Source organism: Notamacropus eugenii, chromosome 5, assembly GCF_028372415.1.
Source record: "Notamacropus eugenii isolate mMacEug1 chromosome 5, mMacEug1.pri_v2, whole genome shotgun sequence".
Taxonomy (NCBI): Eukaryota; Metazoa; Chordata; class Mammalia; order Diprotodontia; family Macropodidae; genus Notamacropus; species Notamacropus eugenii.
In genome coordinates, this window is record NC_092876.1 from 416,846,553 (window position 1) to 416,869,449 (window position 22,897).

General features: G+C 36.6%; 1 protein-coding gene and 1 long non-coding RNA gene across 3 annotated transcripts in view; one reads left to right on the forward strand and one right to left on the reverse strand.

The window, feature by feature from the left end:
* The window catches only part of ABCG1 (ATP binding cassette subfamily G member 1), a 108,114-nt gene extending 88,871 nt beyond the window's left edge, over positions 1–19,243 (reverse strand). For both annotated transcript variants that reach the window (XM_072614884.1, XM_072614885.1), the window contains exons 1-2: positions 19,004–19,243; positions 11,044–11,287 (exon numbers count right to left, since the gene is read on the reverse strand). In XM_072614884.1, coding sequence (XP_072470985.1) covers positions 11,044–11,287; positions 19,004–19,045 — 286 coding nt within the window. In that variant the 5' untranslated portion in view covers positions 19,046–19,243. The remainder of the gene's footprint in view (positions 1–11,043; positions 11,288–19,003) is intronic.
* On the forward strand, positions 19,022–21,915 carry LOC140507030 (uncharacterized). Its single transcript, XR_011968185.1, has 2 exons — positions 19,022–19,109; positions 21,143–21,915. It is a non-coding gene; the product is annotated as an uncharacterized lncRNA (long non-coding RNA).
* The last annotated feature ends 982 nt before the right edge of the window (positions 21,916–22,897 follow it).

A 22,897-nucleotide genomic window follows, 5' to 3' on the forward strand; every position in this document is an offset into this window, starting at 1 on the left:
GCCAGTCACTTAACCCTGTTTTCTTCAGTTTCCTCATCTGTAAAATGAGCTGGAGAAGGAAAACAAAGCACTTCAGTATCTTTGCTAAGAAAACCCCAAAATGGGATCATGAAGAGTCAGATACAAGTAAACAACAAGAGCTGAGATGTTCTTCATTCTCAGGTTCTGAATGAACTGGAAGATTTGACTGTTAAGAATGCTCAATGATACTTGAAAGAACAGAGAAACAGTAAAAATACTACAGAATGAGAAGAGAAGATGTCTCATTTTTTTAAAAAGTAAGAGAATAAGGTCTGCAAACCATAGTACTGTGAGCTTCACTTCAGTTCATAGGGTGAATTCTTGAATGCGTCATTAAAATATCTAGAACTGGAAAGCTAGCACACTGGATGACAGAATCCAAATGGATCTCGAGGTTCAAATAAGATGAAAATCAATAGGGATAAATGCCAAGTAACACCTGGGTTTAAAAAAATCAACTTTATGATTATAAAATGTGAAAGGAATGGCTAAACAGCAGTTGTTCTGAGTGAAGATCTCCTAGTTTCAAGTTCGATAAGAAATATCAGTGTGATGGAGTAGTCCTTGATGGGCTAAGCCCTTGTAATTTAGGCCTGATCATAGAAAGAAGTGAGTTGTTCACAGGTCATTTGACAGTTGACAAAACAGGTTTGCTTAGCCATAACAAAGGAAGGACAATCAGCCAGGATTCTTGGTGAGGATACCACATTGATTCAGGCAGGAGCACACAGCTTCCTTTATTAGTCATGCTGTGGTTCCATAGTCAGAAACCTCAGAGAGGGACCTGGGGCTCCCAGTGGCCTTTCTTACTCAGGCAAACAGGAAGCCATATCAACAACCTGAGTCAGTCTCCTGAGCCAATTAACTCTCATGATGAGTTTCAATACCTCTTGAAGAAAAGAGTAGCATAACCTGATTGGGGTAGGGCCTCAGAAAAAGCTAGCCATCCTCTCATCACACAGGCAAAAAAGAGCTAACACAAGGAGTAGGGTGGTAATGGCTACACTACTATGTCTTGATTATGCCTTATATAGAATTTTGTGTTCTGTTCTGGGCACCATGGTATAGGAAGGACATTGATAAGTTTCAGATAGCATCCATAGGAAGGCAATCAGAATGGTAAAGAGTCTTGAGTCCATACCATATGAACACTAGTTTAAGGAACTGGGAATATTTAGCCTGGAGAAGAAAAGACAGAAGGATGACTGTCTTCACATATCTGAAGGGACCACCTTGCAACTATCAGAAATTGCTAATGCTTGAGAGTACAAGGAAAAGGAGGTACACTAATAAACTACTGGTAGAGTAGTGAACTGGTCTAACCATTATGGAGAACAATTTGGAACTAGACCCAAACAGCTATAAAACTGTCCATAACAATATCTCTACTGGGTCTGTATCCCAAAGAGGTCAAAGAAAAAGGAAAAAGACCTACATATAAAAATATTTATAGCAGCTCTTTTTGTGGTGGTAAAGAATTGGAAATTGAGGGGATGCTCAGCAATAGGGGAATGTTTGAACAAGTAGTGGCATATAATCATGATGAATGATTGTGCTCTAAGTAATGATGAAGGAGATGGTTTCAGAAAACATGGCAAAAAACCAAAACAAAACCATGAACTGCTACAAAGTGAAGTAAGAAGAACTGGAGATGTCAAAATTTGATATGAAGCGCTAGTGCTATGAATTACTCAGGTCCAGTCAGGAGTGATGCAGAATACATGATGTTTATTGTAAAGGCAGGTGTAAATGCCTAGGGCCAGGAATGGTATTGGGCAAGACTGATGGGAGCTATCTACCAGAAGCTGTCCATGTTTACAGGAGTACAGGATCATCCCATTAAGGCTACTGGATTGTGGCTCTCTTGGGCTCCCAAGTGGGCTCCCCTATCCCACTAGCAAGTTAGTCTTAGTGACCAAGATGACTGTTCTGCTCTGGCTAAGACTGGATGTCCAGTGATTGTTTTTTATACAGTTTTTAGAAGGGTATAGTTAGGTGCAAGGGGAGGAACTGCAGCTTGATCTAGGATACACACACTGTGTGAGCTCAGACAGTGCCTTGGTACCTCCTAAGCTTGTCAGTATGAAACATATGCCTAAAGGGTGAAACCAATGGATATGACTATGAAACTTAAATGCTTCTTTATATTAAGAAATGAATTATTTTGCTGCAGTTACATTCACACATAATATCGGGGCTTTAGGAATTTAATCAACAACTCTTTTTGAGAGAGGAGGATCATCACAAAGGTAATAATAGCAATGTTGTAATGATGATGGATTATGAAAGATTTGGCTACTCTAATCAATACAATGATGCAAGATATTTCCAAAGGACGAATGATAAAAAAATGCTATCCAACCCCAGAGAGAGAACAGATGAACTCTGAGTACAAATTGAAGTATAATTTTCTCACTTTTTAATTTCTCTTGCTTTTTTGGAATAGGCAAATATGGAAACATGTTTTGCATGATTTCACATGTATAATTGATGGAAGGGGGAGAATTTGGAACTCAAAATTTAAAAAGAAAGGAATGTTTAAAATAAATAATAAATTGAAATGTTAATTAAAATATATACAAAGGGCTGTCATATAGAAAAGGGATTAGATTTGTTTTATTTGTAGTAGAGGGCAAAACCAAAATCCAGAGGTGGAAGCTGGATGGAGGCCAATACAAGGTCAATATCGGGGAAAATTTCATAACAATCAGAGTTGTCCAAAAGCAGGATGAGATGACAAGAGCAGTGGTGGTGATGGGTGTTTCCCCTCCTTGGAGGTCTTCAAGCAGAGTTTAAATGACCACTTGTCAAGTATGTTATATTGGGATTCCTTTATGCAAGGGTTGGGCTAGATAGCAGCTGAGGTCCCTTTCACCTCTCAAATTCTGTGATTCTTTTGAGTCAGAAAATTTGAGCTTGAATCCTGTCCCAGGCACTTACTGGCTCTGTGATTCTGACCAAGTGACTTAACCTTTCTGTGTCTGATTTTCCTCATCTGTAAAATGGGTAAAATCAAGGGCTTCTATGGTCCCTTTCAGCTCTAAATCTGTGATTCTCTTAATGGAGCCATATTCTATTATTTTACTACAAACCCTAGTATACTGTTACCAGTGGCTTCAAAGGCATTCAGAAGATACTCAGTCTTCCCAAATTCCTGAGGACCAAGCAAAAGTCTTTGTGTACATGTTCTGAATGGGCTCTGGTACTTTAAAAAAAAGATCTAACTGAATAGGTTGTGATTATACTGTTACTACAAAAATATATGAAAGATGGCCCCAAACAAAGACATTGAATGGTAAGACCAATAATACTATGACACTTTTTTTGAGCAATACTATTCTCCCAAATCTGACCCCAGAATTCTGAAAGGTTGTTTATTCATTAAATCAACCAAGATCCCTTTCAAGCTTCCAAAGCAATTTTATTCTGAAAAATTAATTTACCCCATGACCAGTATTACCAAATTTGAGATACAAATGAATAAAGGCAAACTATTACATAGAATGCCATGATTCAGTTGTGTAATGTACAGTTCTATAGAAATCCTTTTAAAAAATTGCAATGAAGGTTCCTAGGTTCATAGAGACTTCTCAAAGGGGCTAGATTTAATTTCTTCCTAATTTTTTTGACTGATTAAAAACTAAAATAGTACATTGCTGGGAAATGATCTTGTAAGGAAGAGCACAGAATGAATGAAATGAGGAATTGGTAGAAAAATATCTAGAAATGGACAAGTTTATGAAGATGAAATTTTGTTTGATTTGCCACAAACTCTGGAGTTTGATTTTCCTGAGGAAAATGACTGTCCAAAAGGGTTTGATGGGGTCATAATGAATTGGGGTTGAAGGCAAACTTCTTTTCTTGAGGTTCCTAAAACATATTTGTTAATGAACTGCACTCATTTTCACCAGCCTGTTATTACAAGGCTAGTTGTTATCCTATTACTATAAGGCTGGTTAATATCCCTTTGTCTTGTTAGGTAGGTGAAAAGAAAGTAACTTTACCTGAGAAAGATACGCAAAAGCATTTTTACAAATAAAGTGCAATTATTAAAGATAATCTAACAAATATGACTTGGCATTTTTAATTCCTCTATTTTGGGGGTAATAAAGTTGGATTGCAGGATTTTTTTTTCACCTCTTACAATGATAAATTGACTGAAGAATTATATATTTCATATATACGTTACGTAGACTATCCTACTTCATTAGTTTGGTTCTCAAGCTAAATATTGCAACAATATAGTCTTGGTAAATGTATTCTATTTCTAAAAATAATGTCACTTGCTTAAAGGATATCAAGCCATATGTACCCAATTCATATCATAGGTGGATGGATACTTAAGGCACATGTTCTTTATGGTAAAATCAAACTCTCTCTTGCATTGTCCACCTTACTAAATGGATAAGAAAAGCTGCCTTACAGCTAACAGCTAACTTCAAAATAATTAAAAGTTTAGTGAGACAGTATTTGACACATAGAAGGTGCTTAATAAACGTCTTTCGACTAACCAATGAAGTGTCTCCATGTTATTAGTATATCCGTCCTATGAGACAACATAGCTAAGACTGACAAAACTTGCCAAAAGGAGAGTTCCTACAATACTTCCATGATCGTCAATTGAATAAGTAAAATCCTTACAATCTTAGAAGAGATCTAAAACCAATGAAAATATTAAAAAAAAATTAAAGATCAATTTTTAAAAAGCAAAACTTGAAAAACAAACTTCTGTTTGTGAAGTAAAATGATAGTATACTCTTCCAAAGATTCTGTCCCATCAGCATGGGTTAATTCCTTGTGGGAAAGTAATTACTACGTGAGAAGTATGTGAAAGTATCTTTAGGGAGTAGTTTTTTTCTCTTGAGTATATTTCCTTTCAGAATTATGTTCTCTACTGGGAATCCATTACATGATCTAGGTTTCTCTCTAAAGAGATCATTAATCATATGAAAAAAGCATAAATGCAATTGAAAAAGCAATATGCCTCTAAGCTCTTGTATATTTGAACTCAAGAGTTTAACAGAGTTAACGCTTGGACCTCTCCTCCCCATAAAATAACATCTTTGATAAACAGATTTCTCTTTGAAATATTTCAAAGCCATTGGTTCTTTGAACAGTTTTTACAGTAGCTATGATATTATTTTTCTTTGCAGAGCTCTTATTATCACTGGGATCGCTACCAAAGATCTGTGTGTTAGCCGAAATAATAGCGTTATCTTCCTGATATTTTCAATAGCACCTAAGGCAGACTTGAATTTTGCAGCTGAAAGAGTAAGGGAATGAAAGTCACAAGGATTGTAATCTAAGTTGCAGCTCTTCCACAAATGAAGTGTGTGACTTTGGGCAGGTCACTTTATCTCTGTGGGTTTCTGGGTCTTATATGTGAAGTAAGGAAGACTGACTAAATGGCTTTCACAGACTCTTCCAACACTAAAATTTGATGATTTTTCTATGACATTGTGGTCATAGTGTTTTATTGTCAGGCTCCAACATAAAGTGCTAACACCAGCAGTATATTAAATGTGGTGAAAGTTTGTAAACACAGCTCCTAACCCAAGGAGCCTACTTTAAGCTACACTGAAAGCGTGAAAAAACTGAAAATATACTACAATGAGAAAATGAAAATGGATAAGCTCTGCTGATGAGAAGCAACTCAGAAGCATTCACTCAGTAAGAAAATGTTCAAAATTTCTCTTGCTATTGCCTCAGAGTTGAACAAGGGAGCAGAGCTCCAAAATCTAACAAAAATCTAACTAGCTCCAAAAATCTAGCAAAAGTAAGAATGATAGGGTCAAAACTTTAAGGGGAACTTTAGCTCTGAATTCCCTGGAACTATCACCAAAAAAAAGGGTAAGACTGTTGCTCCTCTGATAACTATTTGGATACAGCTGCCAGGATATGTTACACTGGGCTTGAAATTCATTAAGATAACTTCTTATTTTCTCTGACTTCAAAGAAATTTTGTTAACATGTCCATTTTCTACTTTTCCTAACCACAAGTTGATCTTGTGTGATCTTGGCAAGTCCCATAACCCTTTTGGGCCTTGTTTCCTTATCAGTAAAATGATTTTTCACATCAGATCTTACTTTATCAACCTGTGATTCTAGAGAGCTGAGGTGACATGACAAAATCAAGCCTCCTACTCCAAATTCAGTGTTCTGTCTGCTATCCTATACTCCTCTAATAGAGGTAAGAACAAAATTAAGTGAGTAGGAAAACTCTGCTAGAGTATGATAAACTGAAGGAGGAAACGTCACTTTTAGTTCACTTTTAGCTTTGGGTGGAGTCTGGGTATACATAGTACAGAGGACATGGCACCTGAGACTAGCACTGAAAACGAAAAATAAAAGAGATAAACTGTATAGAATGCCCAATTGTCATTGTCAACAATTACAGCCAGTCACTGAGTAGATAAAAATGTAAGTACTTGTTAAAAAAAATGTTTAATGACAAAAATTTATTTTAAAAAATGAACATGCTCAATTGGAAATTAGATTCAAAATGAGATGCTGCCCACAGATTCTAAATATTTAAACTTCTGGGTTGGGGATTATATTCACTTCTATCTTAGGGGGAGTACAAGTTAATTTTCCAGTTCATTGATAATTTTTTTCTAATTTACTAATTTAAAAATGTATTTTGACTCAGATACTTCCAAATTCTCTTATAAAGTATAGTTTCCTCAAAGTGGTTAGTTTATGGATAAGTAAGTTTATTGTACATGGCACTGATCACCTAAACATTTGTAATTATACTAAAACCTGGGCAACAAGCCAAGTTTTTACAGGTACAAATAATAAGCTGACAGAAATACTATCTAGGCCAGGGGTGGGGAACATATGGCCTCAAGGCCATATGTGGCCCTCTAGGTCCTCAAGTGTGGCCCTTTGACTGAACCCAAACTTCACAGAACAAATTCCCTTAATAAAAGGATTTGTTCTATAAAACTTGGACTCAGTCAAAAGGCTGCACCCAAGGCTGTAGAAGAGCACATGTGGCCTCAAGGCCTCAAGTTCCCCACCCCTGATCTAGGCCAAAGGTCTAACAGTCTATTTTAAATACAATATAGAACCAAGTATAGCAAAAGCCTCTTGGCACTTCGAGTGGATTTTTCAATCATCTCCCTTCCTCTCATACAAAACCCTTCCTTCAAATTAAAGGGAAAAAATGTAATTTAATGCTGAAGTTTCAACAAACTCAGTCAAAATCTTAGCCCTGAATGTAAAAGAATCCCTTTCTTTTTTAAAAAAAAAAATTGATTTTTTTTCATTCACAAGTGTAAATGTTAGATAAAGATTCCATTAAGTAGACATTCAAAATATATAGCTCTTCTCCTGGTCACAGAATTTCAAAGCAGTTTTCTAGTCTAACTCACATCCAAAAGGGAAACTTATACCAGCAAGTTTATCCAGTAAGACTAACTTTTTAAACCAAAAGTTCTAACTGCCAAATTCAATGACCTTTTCTCAATACTTATTCTCCCCAACCTTTCTGCAATATATGAAGCTAGCGGCTTCTCTTTCTTTCTTGATACACTCAACTTTCATGGTTTCTTTGACATTACTATCTCCTGAGTGCTTATCCTATCTATACAAACTCCTCAGCACCCTTGGCTGTTTCTACATTCTTCTTTTCCCCAAAGCTTCAGTCCTTTGACCTGCTCTCTTCTATCTCCAACTTCTAATACTTATTCCCATCATTTAAACAAATAACAAACATGATAGATAAAATGAAATAAATGCTAACTGTTAATAGTATTATTTTACATAACTTTGAAGGGGAAAAGAAGAAAGGAAGAGATATTTATATAGTGTCTACCATGCATCAGGCTTTGTGCTAAACAGTTTACAAATATTATCTCATTTGATTCAACAACCTGGCAAATTAGGTGCAAATTATTCTCATTTTGCAGTTAAGGAAACTGAGGCAGATAGAGGTTAAGAGACTGGGCCAGGGTCACACAGATAGAGGTGTCTGAGGCTGGACTTGAATTCAGGTGTTCCTGATTCTAGGCCTTGTGTTCCCCTTGGGTGGTGTTCACTGCTCAACCTAGCTCAAGGGATTTCTAAATCTGCATATGTAGCTAAAACCTTCCCTCACTTGCAGTTCTGAAAAATAATCCCACTTGGATGTTCACTGAACCCTAAAATTCAAAATGCTCAAAATGAAAAGTGTAATCCCATGCACACACACATACACATTCACTCACTTATTTACCAAAATAAATTATTTTGATAGTATTACCATATTCCCTGTTATGCAGCATTATAACCTCAATCATCTTTGGCATTTCTTTATCCTTCACCCACAACACCCATTCAATTGCAAAATTCTATTGATTCTACTTCCAAAATATTTTTCACATTTCCTTCTTCTCCACTCACACAACCACCAGCCTAGTGTACAGATCTTCATTCTCTCTCACCTAAACTGTTGTAATACATTCTTAACTGTTCTCCTTCCTCCTTTCTCCCCTCTCTAATTTATTTTTCACAATGCTGCCAAAATAACTTCCCTCATGCACAATGTTGGCCATTTTACCCTTTGTTCAAAGAATATTTATCCACAGGATAAAATTTTTAAAATACTTAACCTGTCATTCAAGGCCCTTCACAATTTGTTTTCCATCTACTTTTCTTTCCTATTTTTTATTACCCTTTCCCCCAATATGCCCTCCCTTCTATCACCACCTCCCTTCTCTTATTCTCTTCTCCCTCTATTTTCTTGTAGGGCAAGATAGATTTCCATACTCCATTGCCTGTATATCTTATTTCCCATTCGCAAGTAAGAACAATTTTTAACATTCATTTTTAAAACTATGAGTTCCAACTTCTCTCCCTTCCTCCCTTCCCACCCACCCCCACGGAGAAGGCAAGCAGTTCAATATAGGTTATACATGGGTAGTCATGCAATATACTTCCATAACAATTATGCTATGAAAGACTAACTATATTTCCCTCCATCCTATCCTGCCCCCCCATTAATTCTGTTCTCTCTTTTGACCATGTCCCTCCTCAAAAATATTTACTTCTAATTACCCCCTCCTCCCATCAAACTACTTTTCTCATCTTATTTCATGCTATCCCCTTCAAACATCATGGATGTCAGCCTAATCAGACTAATAGCTGCTCCCCCAATGTTGGCGTTTTTTTCTTTTCTCCAAGGCAATCCTACAAGCTACCACTCATGACCAGGACAGGTTCCCTCCACAACTTGCACATCTTTATTTCTCTTCTAGTCCCAGATCAGGTAGCATCTCCTCCAGGAAGCATTTCCTTATCTCTCCATTCTTCTCCCTAGTCAGCTGAAATTGATCTGTCCTTCCACAAAATCCTCAAAACACTGTATTGAGATCTTTTTCCATTTCTCTTAGCACATTTTCCCTTATGTATTTTTTCTCCTCATTACACCTTAGTAAGCTCCTTGAGAGTAAAATTCACAATATTTTTCATCTTTGTATCTTTTGCACAATGCTTTGAAACAAGTATTTACTTAAGTTCAAATTCCTCAAATGCAAAAGTCCTACAAAATTCAGTCCTGCCCTACTTCTTAAGACCAGACAAATTAAATTACGTTAATAAAAAATTAAAACTTAATAATTGTCTTTTCTCACAAAGAAAAAAATAGATGCTGAGATTAAAACTACCTTGCTTTCTTAATGAAAAGTATTTTCCACTGGTGTCTTAATCACTTCTTTTTTTCTTTATAGATTTTCAATTTGTTTAAATTACTAGTAAAGATTCCTATACAACTTTCTTCAACATGTGTTCTAACTTCCACTCAATTAGTTTTCTCTCATCCAGAGGAAAGAGCATCTTTTGGAGACTTTACCAAGAAAGCTACAAATATTTAGCAAAACATATAGGAAAATGAAAGCCGGTTGTCCAAAGAGGTCAGGATGAAGAAAACAAAATGTTAATCCAAGAATATATTTACTTCATGAATCTGGAGATAACAAATGAGGAAGAGACATGGGTAATCACATTTCTGAGAAAATCAAATATTTGCATCTTCAACTTCAAACAAACTTCCACAAATTTATGCACAACTGAACTTCTCAAAGACAAGTGTCAACACTATTTTTTTTGGTTGCTACTTATAAGATTCAATTTAATTCATTAACAGTCTTCTGACATGGAAAAATAAAGCACTTTTAAAAAGATCTCTATCATAAACCAGTGGTTAGTAGAAGTTACTAGCTATTTTAAAAAATTAAAATTTTTTTTGGCCTTCTAGTTGATATTAAAAGTGTTAGAACTTAATTTTAGATAAAAAGGCAATTATAAAATCTATGCATAAAAGTCTTTTTAACCTGATTCAGTCACAATTTTTCTTTGCCATTTTGGTGGGAGTTTTTAAATCTGTATTTCTTCAGTTTTCATTAAAATTCCTAGTCTTCATAATTAATATTTCTTTCATGTACACCAAAAGCTCATATAACCAAATCTCACATATCTGAGCATATTTTGGTGATGACAAAATTCAAATTTGTTTACTTATTTATGGTAAAGGAGAGTGAAATCTTTGGTCAAAAGGAGTTTTTTTTCCTTTAATGTAAAAACTGAATTTACTCTTTTAAAACTAAGTGGGTAATATATTAAGAAACTGCTGGCAAGAAGAAAAAATGAAGGCATATATAAAGAGCTACTTCTAGTTCTTCAGAAAGTACAACTATGCTAAGAACAGATCCCAAGAAGTCTAATAAAGGATAAATGAATATCTTACAACACCAAAGTTTTTTTTTTCACATTACTTGACTATAACCAAAATTTGAAGACATTCTTATCCTTAATATCCCAAGGTTGGAACACTTCACAATAATATATCATAGCATCAGATCTGTTAGAACTTTGGATTATCTAGTTCCACCTTCTTGTTTTACTAATTAGAAAGCAATATACTGAGATATCCAATGCTTTATTCAACACATATACGGAACAAGTACAATTCCTTGCTTTATTCACTATTCTCTGCCTCCCCTATTACTTCTTACTAAATTCCAAAAAATAGGTTTGCCTCACCTTTCTTCCTCCACCATGGTCCTTCTGGGACAGAATAGGAAAGGTCCTTAAATTCAATGTTCACTGCCGCCCTCCGGGGCAAGGAGGAGAAGCGTTGTGCTTCAGTCAGATTGTTGTCCACCTTTTTCATGTGTCCATTCAGCAGGTCAGTCTCTGTACTGTCCATACTGTTTGAAACCACCTCATCCACTGAGACGCACACTGACTTTGGCTCTGTCACACCTGGAGAATAACTGCTGGCATTCTAGGGGGAGAAAAGGAGGCAATGAGATCTTGTAAATTACATAGATGAAAGCAACGTCTTTGCCATTAGCAACTACCAAGATCAAGAAAATTCCAGTGGAACTTGTATCCAATTATAAACAATAATTTATCCGCTTTTATTTTTAAAGGCCTTAAACTGATTTTTTCTATAATATTTAGATTAATTTTTTAAAAAAAAATTGAAATGTGCCAAAAATTTTATAGGGGATCATCAAATAGGGTCATGTTTATGAAAAATCATTTTCTTTGAAGTATAAAACAATGATCATCATCTTGAAAAATATTTATTGACTGAAGTAAATGACAGCTAAGGCAAATAAAGCAAATATAATAATAACCTAAAGAGTATTTCAATTAATTATTTTCTCACCTTTCATGTAATCTCTCATTCAATGACTTAACAGTGATCGTATTATACTTTGTATTTCTCCATTGTCCCATTTTATCTTTACAACACTCCTTCTCTGTACAGATGAGGAAACTATGGTACAGAGAGGCCTAAGATTACACAATCAATCTATTGGTAAATCCATGGATTGAATTGTTATTGTCTTTTAACAAGCATCTGGTACTCCATTTTCTTTTTTTTTTTAAATCTAGTTTTGGTTTTCAAAACTTCCTTTGATAGTTTAATTATAATTTCAGTGGCAAGGACCCAAAGTGTTTTTGTGACAAAGAGCAAAAATAATGTTGCAATGGATTAACAGCCCTAAGGGAATAAATAATATTCTAGGAATTATAAAATACAAAGGAAATTCAAGATGTATACATAATTGATCAAGCAAAGTACCCTTCTTAAAACTTTAGAATACATATAGTAGCTTCAAATGAGCATGTAGACTTTTTTCATACTGCTGAAGATATTATTCTTATACCAGGATGATTGCTTATATAACTCACAAATAGAAATTCATTTTACTATCATACCACTACAACATAGGGCTAGATGTTTGATCAAAACAGACTTCAAATCCCACTGGTTTCATCATAGATTTTTCAAAAGTTTATTCAAAGGAGTTTTTTTTATTTCTGTTGACAGCCAAAAACCCAAAAGGAATACAGAGAAAATATTTTCTAAAACTGACCACAAATTCTACCTAACAGTATGATCAAATAAATGGCGGAGGGAGGGGGGTGCAGAACAGAATGGCCTGAAGCCATCGAACCTCAAATGGTTTCATGTGAATAATCAGCCTCCAGCAATTGTTAAAACCAAAAATTGTTGATCCATTATGGAGATTAATGACCCATTAATATATTTTGCTAAAATTGGAAATTACAAAATTTTGGTCACATTTGCTTTGAAATGGGGGTTAAACTTTGACGAACAAAAAAATTTTCTAAATATTTTTAAAGCAAAAAAAAAGTGAGAAACAAGTATGGACAAAATGCCATGCAGCAGATCTACAACACAAATATGAAAGTGAGAAGAAAAAATAATGTCAAAACTAAGCCTATTGTTGAAGATACCTTTGGCACATTTTGGAACCATCTAAAATGAGACTCACCTACTATGTGCAAGGCATTGTGCTAATCACTGGAGATATAAAAAGAGATCAAAGACAATCCCTACCCTCATGAAGCTTACAGTCTAATGAGCGAGATGACATGTAAACAAATATATACAAAACAAGATAGATAGATACAAGATACATACACACACATACATATACACATATGCATACACATGCATAGAATGGTGAATAGGAGTTTAGTTAAAACATAAAGGAAACCAAAGAAGTTATAGCAGAGGAGACATAGCATTCCAGGCATGGAAGAGAGAAGAGAAAATGCCCAGAGAAGCATGATGGAGTATCTTGTTTAAAGAATAGGCAGGAGACCAGTATCACTGGATCAAAGAGTACATGTTGGACAGTAAGGTGTAAAAGATTGGAAAGGTAGAAGGGCACTGAGTTGTAAAGGGCTTTGAACGCAAAGGAGCATTTCATATTTGCTCCTTGAGGCAATAAAAAGTCACTGAAGATTATGAAGTAGAAGGATGACATGACCAGATCTGCATTTTAAGAAAATCACAGCAAATAAATTGAAAGAGATAATAGTTTTAGGAGAATTGCAAGCTACAAATTTAACCCACAAAATCAAAATTATGTCTGCACAATAATTTTAAAAAAATCCATGCGACAATAATAGGAAGGGATAGTAGTTCCATTCAAAATAACAAAATACATAAAAGATCAGGGAGTCTACCCAGAAAAACACAATACCTATAAAGAAGATACCATATAGAAGCACTCATTAAAGAAATTCAGAACATAAGTAGTTAGAAGTATGTTCAGTGTTCATGGCTGGGCTGTACCAATATAACAAAAATGATGACACTACCAAAGTTAATTACAGATTTTAGTGCCATAAGAAATTACAAAAGGGATACTTGACTTAGACAAGATAATAATCACATTCAAATGAGCCCACATGCAGGAAGGCACACATTCTATTCTTCCTTGATTGATTTGATGTGTCCTCCACAGCTGCCATCCCAAGGCTTCTGTTTTCAAGCCTCTCAGTCTTCCCTATCACACCCTCTCCCTGAGAACCTTGCCTCACACTTCTCTCTCTCTCTCTCTCTCTCTCTCTCTCTCTCTCTCTCTCTCTCTCTCTCTCTCTCTCTCTCTCTCTCTCTCACACACGCACACACACACACTCACACACACACACACACTCACACACACACACACACATCAAGAGTTCCCCCTTCTCATCTCACATCATTTAAATATTTCCCCCTCCCCACTTCAGTCTCAGATTAAGTCCACGTCAACTCCTCTAGATTCATCTTTGATCCTCTCTTTTTGAATCATCTCCATCAAATTGTCCCCTTTACCATCACCACTTTCTTATCTTCAGTTTTTCCTTATCTATTGACTCCTTTCCAGATACAAAAATTCTCATGCTCCCTCCAACAATATGTGTGTGTTTTGATTCTTCCATCTCTGCTAGTTATCATCCTATAGTTCTCCTCCTCTTTCTCACTAAAATCTTAGAGAAGGTCCTTTACATTGTACCACTATTGCTTTTGCTCTCATTCTTTTTGCAACACTCTATGCAATCTACCTTCTGACTTCATCATTCAAACCCAACTGCCATCCATCATGTTACCAATGACCTTTAAATTAAATCAAATAGCCTTTTCTCAATTTTCAACCTTTGAAACTGTTAAGCACTTTTTCTTCCTGAATATTCTCTCTTCTCTAGGTGGCACTGCTCAATCCTATTTCTCCTCCTCTTCCTCCTCAGTCTCCTTTGATATTCTTTCATCCAGATCATGCCTACTATGGGTATCCCATAGGGCTCTAGCCTACACCCTTTTCTCCTTTTGTTCTATATATTTACCTTAGTTCTTCATCTGTAAAATGAGCTGGAGAAAGAAATGCAAAAGATGAAAGTAAGAAGAAAAACTACTCCAGTATCCTTGCCAAGAAATCCCTAATAGGGTCGTGAAGAGTTGGATGAGACCGAAAAGACTCAACTACAAAATTCTCACTTGGTAATCTCAATTATTATCTTTTACCCAGACCTAGCCTCTTACCAGACCTGTAGATTGCAGCTACAATCCTGCACCACCAACTGCTTATGTTGAACTGAATGTCCTGTATGTTCTGCAAGCATCACTTATATCAAGCCTCACACACTCTCACTGAGATGTAAAATTTTTACATCAAGAATATTACGGGATCTAGGATAAAAAGAACAATTTATTGGTGGAAAAAAATCTTAATAGCAAATATCTCTGAAAAGGGCCTGGAATGTAAGATATATATGTGTATAAACACATACATATGTGTGGATATGTATATATACATATATATATGCATTCATATACCTATATCTGTCCAAAAGCCATCCTCTATTTGAGATGTGTATGAATAAACTCAGCATGCCCAAAATAGAACTCATGTTTTTCCCCAGGCCCTCTTACCCCTTCCCAGCTTTCTCACTATTGTCAAAGTCACCACCAATCCCCAGACAGCCAGATTACAATCTTATATACATGTACTACTACAACACACACCCTTCTCTCAAATTACATAGCCACTAACCTAGTTCAGTTGGCTCAGGCCCTCATAGCCTCTTGCCTGGACTATTGCAATAGCCTTCTAATTGGTCTCCTTTTTCTAGGATATAAATTAGATCAAGTCATGCTCCTGCTCAATGAGCTCTGGTGACTCCTTTTTCCCTCCAGGATCAAATATAAGCTCCTCTATTTGTCATTTAAACCTCTTCATAGCCTGGACCTGTTTAACTTTTCTGTTCTCCTTATACTTTCTGTAGAAAATTCCTTCACATTGGTGTTCCTTGAACATGACACCACCTAATAAAATCAAAATGGATATGTGATCTGAATTTTAAAAACTAGAGTAACAGATCATATACTTTTCACAACTCTAGGTAGGTAACAATTTCTTAATCAAATAAGGATAGAGGGAATTACAAAAGAAAAAGTAGGTAAGTTTGATTACATGATATTGAAAAATTTTTACATCAAGAATATTAATGCATCTAGAATAAAAAGAACAATTTATTGGTGGAAAATATTTTAATATCAAATAACTCTGAAAAGGGCCTGGAATCTAAGATATATAATATTTGTGTACATATGTGTATATGAGCCTATATATATATGTATGCATTCATATATGTGTATATGTGCCTATATATGCATTCATATATCTATATCTATCCATATATCTATATCTATTAGCGATGTATATGAATAAACAGAATTGCAAACTATTAAAGAAAACATATGATAAGATACTCCAAAACACTGACAATAAAAGACATGAGAATTAAAATAACCCTGAGGTTTTATCTTATACCTAGCAAACTGGAAAAGTTAACAAAGACAGAAATAGTTAATATGAAAAGACAGGCACATTAACATATTGATGGAAGAAATATCAATTGATAAAACCATTCTGGAAAGCAATCTGGAATATTCATATAAAGTGATTAATAAAATGTAAATACTCATCTATCCAAGACATTCTACTGGAGGTCAGTGACAAAAAGAAAGGCTCCAAATATATCAAAAATACAGCAGCACCCTTTTGTGTGGTAGAAGAGAACTAGAAAAAAGTATATGGCCATTGATTGAACAACGGCTAAAATGTGACATATAAACATAATGCATGTAATCTGAAAATGTAATGTAAAACCTATTACAGTTTTGGAAATTGCATTCTGTAAGAAACAGTGAACATAAATATAGAGAAGTATGGAACAGCTTATAAGAACTGATGAAAAGTGAAATAAGCAGCTGCAGAAAAGTAACGTAGCCAATAATAAAGCAAATGTTAAAACAACCAAACTATTAAAATTGAACATTGTGAAACTCTAATAAATAAACTTGTTTGCAAAGAATAGCTAAGAGAAAGCTTTTCTACTCCTTGCTACAGTAGGAGGCCATGATTGTGGAGCCCTGCATATAACATCAGACTTTTCAATGTGTTGACTGGTTTTGTTAAACTTTTTTCTTCCTCTTTATGTATGTGTATGTATGTAGATACACATATCTATACCTAATAATAATAACAACCTTTAATTCAATATCTTATCATAACTAAATACCAACTTTGGGGGCTGTTAAAAGACCCCCAAGAATTTCTTAATTTAAACATTCTTAAAGCTAATTCTGTAAAAACAAGAAATAAATTACTTGATGCTTCTATTAAATATCTGATTTAGGAATCCACCATTTGAAAAACACAGAGACAAGGAATTTTAAAGGAGTGTTTATCCAAGCATTCACCTAGATAAAACTAAATTTCATGTGACTTGGCTTGAAAGTTTAACTTTGCGGGCTTTTGAACTTCTCACAACAAACTAGAACAACAAAGGCCCAGAGAGAAAGTCAATCATTTAGTAGGCAAACACTTACTAGCCAGGAACTATGCTAAATGCTAGGGATACACATACAAAAACCTAAAGGTAGTCTCAGCCTTCAAGATGTTTATAAGAATAAAGACACCACACAAAAGTAAGCTGGAAATGGAGAAGGGAAGGAGAAGAAAGAGAAAGGTACCCAGAATGGGGGAATGATGAAAAGTCCAAAGTGGTATGGTTGGTGGAACATGGAAATGGATGACCTAGATGCCCTCCTTAAATAGAGGTTTTTGAGAGGAGTTCTCCACTACATCCTCCACTCAGAGGGTATTGATAAGGTGTGAGTACCAAAGCTGAAGTGATTTTGCCAAGAGGATGAGGTTCCTAGGGACATGGTAAAGAATTACAAAAGAAAGCAGCCGGTTGAAAATGAAAAGATGCACCTGTACCTGTCCCTAGAATGCTTTCGATTTCCTTACCAGCTTCTAACCAAATATCTCTGAACTCCATTTCTTCAGCCTTGCCACAAATCTATTCTATGTTGAGCTAGCAACCTTAGGCGTTGCTTCACAGTAAACCTGTCTGGAATCACAGGAGGTAATTGTGCAAAACAGAGCATGCTCAGAAAATAAGCCTTTTTTTTAATCCCCATGAGCTCAGAGTAAAGAGGTAACTGTAGGTCAAATCCTGCAGAGTACAGCTGACTTCAAATTCAGGATGTTATAGATGGAAAAAAAAAAACGTAAGAGAAAAATGGGTGGGTGTAGTCACCATTGGCTAATAAACCTGTATCCATGAAACATTTGTCAACATGTGGTGGGAGGGGAAGAGAGAAGTAATTTATTGAGATGGGGTTATTTCTATATATAATCTGCAAGAGCTGAAATTCAGACCTTGAGAAAATGAAATACTGATGTGTTAATTATACAGACTTTATAAGGGAAGTTTGCCCAGTACAATGCACACACGATTCCCCCCTTAATATGTGTGCATAAAAGAAATGGAGGCGAGGGAAGATGGCTGAGAGGGTGATTTTTAAATCATTGCAATTGGAAAACCTTGAGTACAACTCAGTTTCTTGTCCTTCTATAACCTAGCTCCTCATTAAAATGAAACCCTTCCCATCCTCGCGGAATTCTTTATCTGATATTCTTAGTGAGAAACATAAAGGCTTTCTTCTTTTTAAAATACAGGATGTCCGAAGTTTACCTGCATGAATTAAGGTTTCCCCTGGCTACCCTACCACTGCTTCCCAGTAGACATCACCGCTTTCAGCCCCATCAGGTCTGGAGGGGGAAGATGATCTTAGAATAGCCAGAGGGGAGGAAAAGATTCTGTTCCGTTTTGAAGCGACATTTCCCGGAGCCAAGGGACAATCTGGAGGAAAGTCACTCCCAATAGTCACTATTACTAAAGCCCTACTGGAAAAGTTTCCCATTGATAAACAGAGAAATCGCATGTACCAGCTTCCCCCAAGCCGGCTCCCCTAAGCCAGCTCCCACAAGCGCCTCGCTCCAGATAGAGGGAGTTCATGAGGTTTTGCTCCCCTTTAAAAAGATGAAACATTGAATCACTGAAACAACCCTGCCTTCTTCCCGGATCTTCAGACGATGCCTCAGGCACCGAAACGGGACCTCAGAGGATGCCCGCGTTAGGGATGCACAATTCCTGACTTCATCATCCACCTCCCTACCTCAACTCCTCCTCCCCCCAACACTTCCTCCGCTCCCCCAAAGCAGTGGCTGCCACAGCTGGGGAAAGAGAAGATAGAGGGAGTGGAACAGGGTCTTTTTCTTCCAAGAAAAAAATAAAACAGGCAATGACTCTATTTGCAGAGGATTTCTTCACTTACCAGAGCGGTGCCCACTGAGAAAGCTGCCATCAGATATGCCATGCCCCGGGGGCGGTGGCCAGGGGACAACAGCGCCAGGCTCCCGCTGCAGGCGGTGGTGCAGAAGGTAGAGGCAGCCCCCAGCAGAGGGAAAGAAGAGAGAGGAATGAGGAGGAGGAGAAGGAGGTGGGGAGGGAGGGACGAAAAAGGAGGGGAAGAGGCACCTTTGCTGGCTCGGGCTTATTGTTTACCAGCGCTCCCTCTTCCCTGCCCCCAATGCACCGCTCAGTGCTTCACTGTCTCAAAATAGGCTCCAGTGATTGGACTAACCAAGAGAGGGGGCGGGATTACTTGCAGGTAAACGTGCTCTTGTTTTCCTTCCTTCCCATCTGTGCGATTCACTAGTCGGCCTGTCTGCTATTCCTCATAGAGATTTTTTCCTTATCTTCCTGCCTCTCTCCCTCCTTCTTTCTAGGTCCCTGTCTATCGAGGGGGAAGCATGAAAAGGAGAGTGGGGGAGGGGAGAATGCATGAACAGGACAAGAGATGCCAGTGCTGGGGATGTGGGTGCTTGTTATAGCTGACCCTAATAGAGGGCGTCCTGACAAATCTCCGCTTTCCAAAATTCTGCATGAGATTTAACTGGAGGTAGCAATTAAAGCATTGTGATCAGTTCTAGTTTTTAAAAAAGACATTGATAAGCTAGAGAATGCTCACAGGAGGGCAAATAGGATGATGAAGAGCTTTGCTGTACATGTTATGTGAAGGCAGGTTAAATAAAGAACCTGAGTGTGTTTAATTTGGAGAAAAGAAGACAGGAAAAGAGCATAGTTGTTTTCAAGTATTCGAAGTATTATCATGTGAAAGAGAGATTAGATTTGTTCTTATTGGTCCCAGAGGGCCAAACCAGGAGCAATGGTTCAAAAGAGGCCAATTTAAACTTACTATCAGTAAAATACATACATATATATATACATATATATGTATTTATATATAAAATTTATATATAAAAATAATAGCTGTCCAAAAGTGACATAGACTGAGAGGTGACAGGAACCCATCCTTGAAGATCTTCAAGTACAAGCAATTTGAAGTGTAATAGGGGGACTTCTTTCACGTATGAGTTGAAACAAATGGCCTTTGTGGCAAATTTGATGATCTTTGAAGTGTAAACGTGGATGCTTTTAGACTGAATAATGGTTCGTATTGGTACTATGTTCTTTTTAATAGGATTGTGAAGTAAGGAGTGCAAGTATTTGCTATTAGTCCCATTTCACATATGAGAAAACTAAGTGACTTCTCCAAACTCACTAGGCTAGTTCAGAGTCTGAACTTGAACTTATGTATTGACTCCAAGTTCAACTCTCCTTTCACTATAAAATATATACTTAAGTTGAGTATATTTTCAGATTATAGCCGTTCTCATTTTAGTTTGTAAACTCTTCAAGAAGGAAAACTCAGGGTGTGCATTGAAATTTTTCTTCTTTTTTTTATTGTGAACTTAAATATCAGCAAATGTTTCAATATACAAATAAGAGACAAAAAGGATTATATGAGAAACTGTGAAGTATTGTATCCACTTTGATTATTGAGGTGCATATTAAATTTAACATAATAGAAACAAAACTTCCCTGCCTGTCTGCATGCCCTTCTAAACTTCCTTCTGCTCTATTTTATGACTATTCACACTGCTCGTTTCCTGGTGTGAGGAAGGGGATAGAAAAGGTATTCTAAAAATTAACTGCTTCACCCAACCTAACCCTGGCTTGCTTGCCATGGCAGTAGAGGATACTACTTTACCTTTGAAACACAAAATAGTGTACAAAAACTTTTGCATAAATGTCTTCACTCTCTATTAGTATATTGAATGTACATACCTTAATGGACGACAAGAAACTTAGTAGACTTGAAAGATAAATAGCTCCTATTACTAGAGAACTCAGCAGATATCACATCCAAATAGCAGCCCTGAAACAATGTTAGCAAGTGAAGGCCAGCTTACCAAAGTCAGATAAACATTTCTCTGGAGTGGCCACAGTGGTGGAGAGTGCTATAAAGCTGGCATAGACTTTGCAATCAAAACTAATCTAGTCAACAAGTTTATATGCCTCTTAAAAGGAGTCAGTGACAGGCTCATAACAATGCAATTGCCATTTGCAGGAAAGTGCCACGTCACCATCATCAGTGCATCTGATCCCACCGTGACAGACCCTGATGAAGTCAAAGAAAAATTTGATGAAGACCTGGAAACACTAATCACTGATGTGATGAAAGAGGAGAGGCTTGTAATTCTGAGTGACTTTAATGCCAGAGTTGGCACAGACTATCAGACATGATGGGGAGTCCTTGGAAGAATGGAGTCCGAAACAGTAATAACAATGGTCACTTACTACTTAAGACTTGTGTATTACATGGCCTCATCAATAGCACTATTTTCCATTTACCTTAATAAATAACAATAATAAATAAATATATTTTTATTATAATTATAATGTAACATAACAAAACTTTGTGTATGTGCCCTTGTAATGGTAATTTAATTGAGAAGATCTTTCCCATTCATTAATAGGTCCATGTGACCTGCCTGAGTCACATGTAAGTCTTGTGGTGGAAGGAGTTTGCTGGATGGGTGGAACAGGAAGAGACAGAGCTAGAACAGAGCTGAGAAGGAAATTGGTCAGAGAGCAGTCAGAACTATAAAGGATGCAGGCAAACAGGCAGCTGGCTAGCATGAGTGAGAGGGCTTATTTGTGCTTTTGTTTAAGGGGGACTGCTTGTGATTTTGTTTAATGGAGCTGGTTTGTGGGAAGCCTAGCAAGGGGAAGGCTTGGGGATGGTATTCTCTGCATTGTTTTTGTGTATAGATCTTTGTTTCTATGATGCATTTGGGTTTCTGATGTCTGAATAAATGTTTTGGTTCTGTCTTCCATGTAGAGAATCTGTTGTATTTTGTGATTCAGAACTCTGCCGGCATATTCATGGTTGCTGTAGGAACTATGAATATTGTATTGGTGCTACAACCCTTGCAGCAAACATTGGCATTTCATAGACTATGTCACTGTAAAGAGAAGAGATAGGACATGAGAGTGATGAAGGAAATGTGGGGTGAAGACTGCTGGACCAATCATAGACTTATCCTCTGTCAGCTAAATATTCAACAAAAGGCAGTGGCCCCAAGATAAGACTAAAAGACTTAAAGTCAACAGAAAAGAACACTTCTCTGAGCAGGAACAGTTTGTTAACTTGGAGGGAAAGTTGAGCCAACACACAACTGGCAACAGTGGAGTGGAAAAAGAATGGACAGCTTTCAGAGATTTGATGTATAGTACCACCACATGGAAATAAACTATATGGATTAATGGAAATAATGGGGAAATTCAAAAGCTACTAAGCCAAAAAATTAGAACTCCATAGAATTTACCAATTTAATTCATCCCTCTCTAAGAAGGTAACATTTAACTACGTCAAAAATAAAGTTCAAGTAAAGCTTAGAAAGATATAGGATTCTTGCTTGGCTCAATAAGAAGGTGAATGAAATTCAGTTTTATGCTGATAGTAACAATCCAAAGAACTTTTACGATGTCCTGAAAACTAGTGATCGGCCAAAGACTTGTGGTGCACCTCCACTACATCGATCATTGAGATGGACGTGATCCTGGAGACATGGGCTGAACACTTCCATAATGTTCTCAACAGATCATCATTAATCAATACTGAAGTCACTGACCACATATCTCAGGTTGAATTGAGCTCTCTCTAACTGAACTTCAAACTGAAGAGGTTTTGAATACTCCTCTTATATGACAAATCCCCTAGTATTTATTCTACTTCAGCGGTTATTTACAAGACAGGAGAGTCTACTGCTCGTATAAAAACTAACTGAAATTTTCCATATTATAGGGTAAGAGGAGGTAA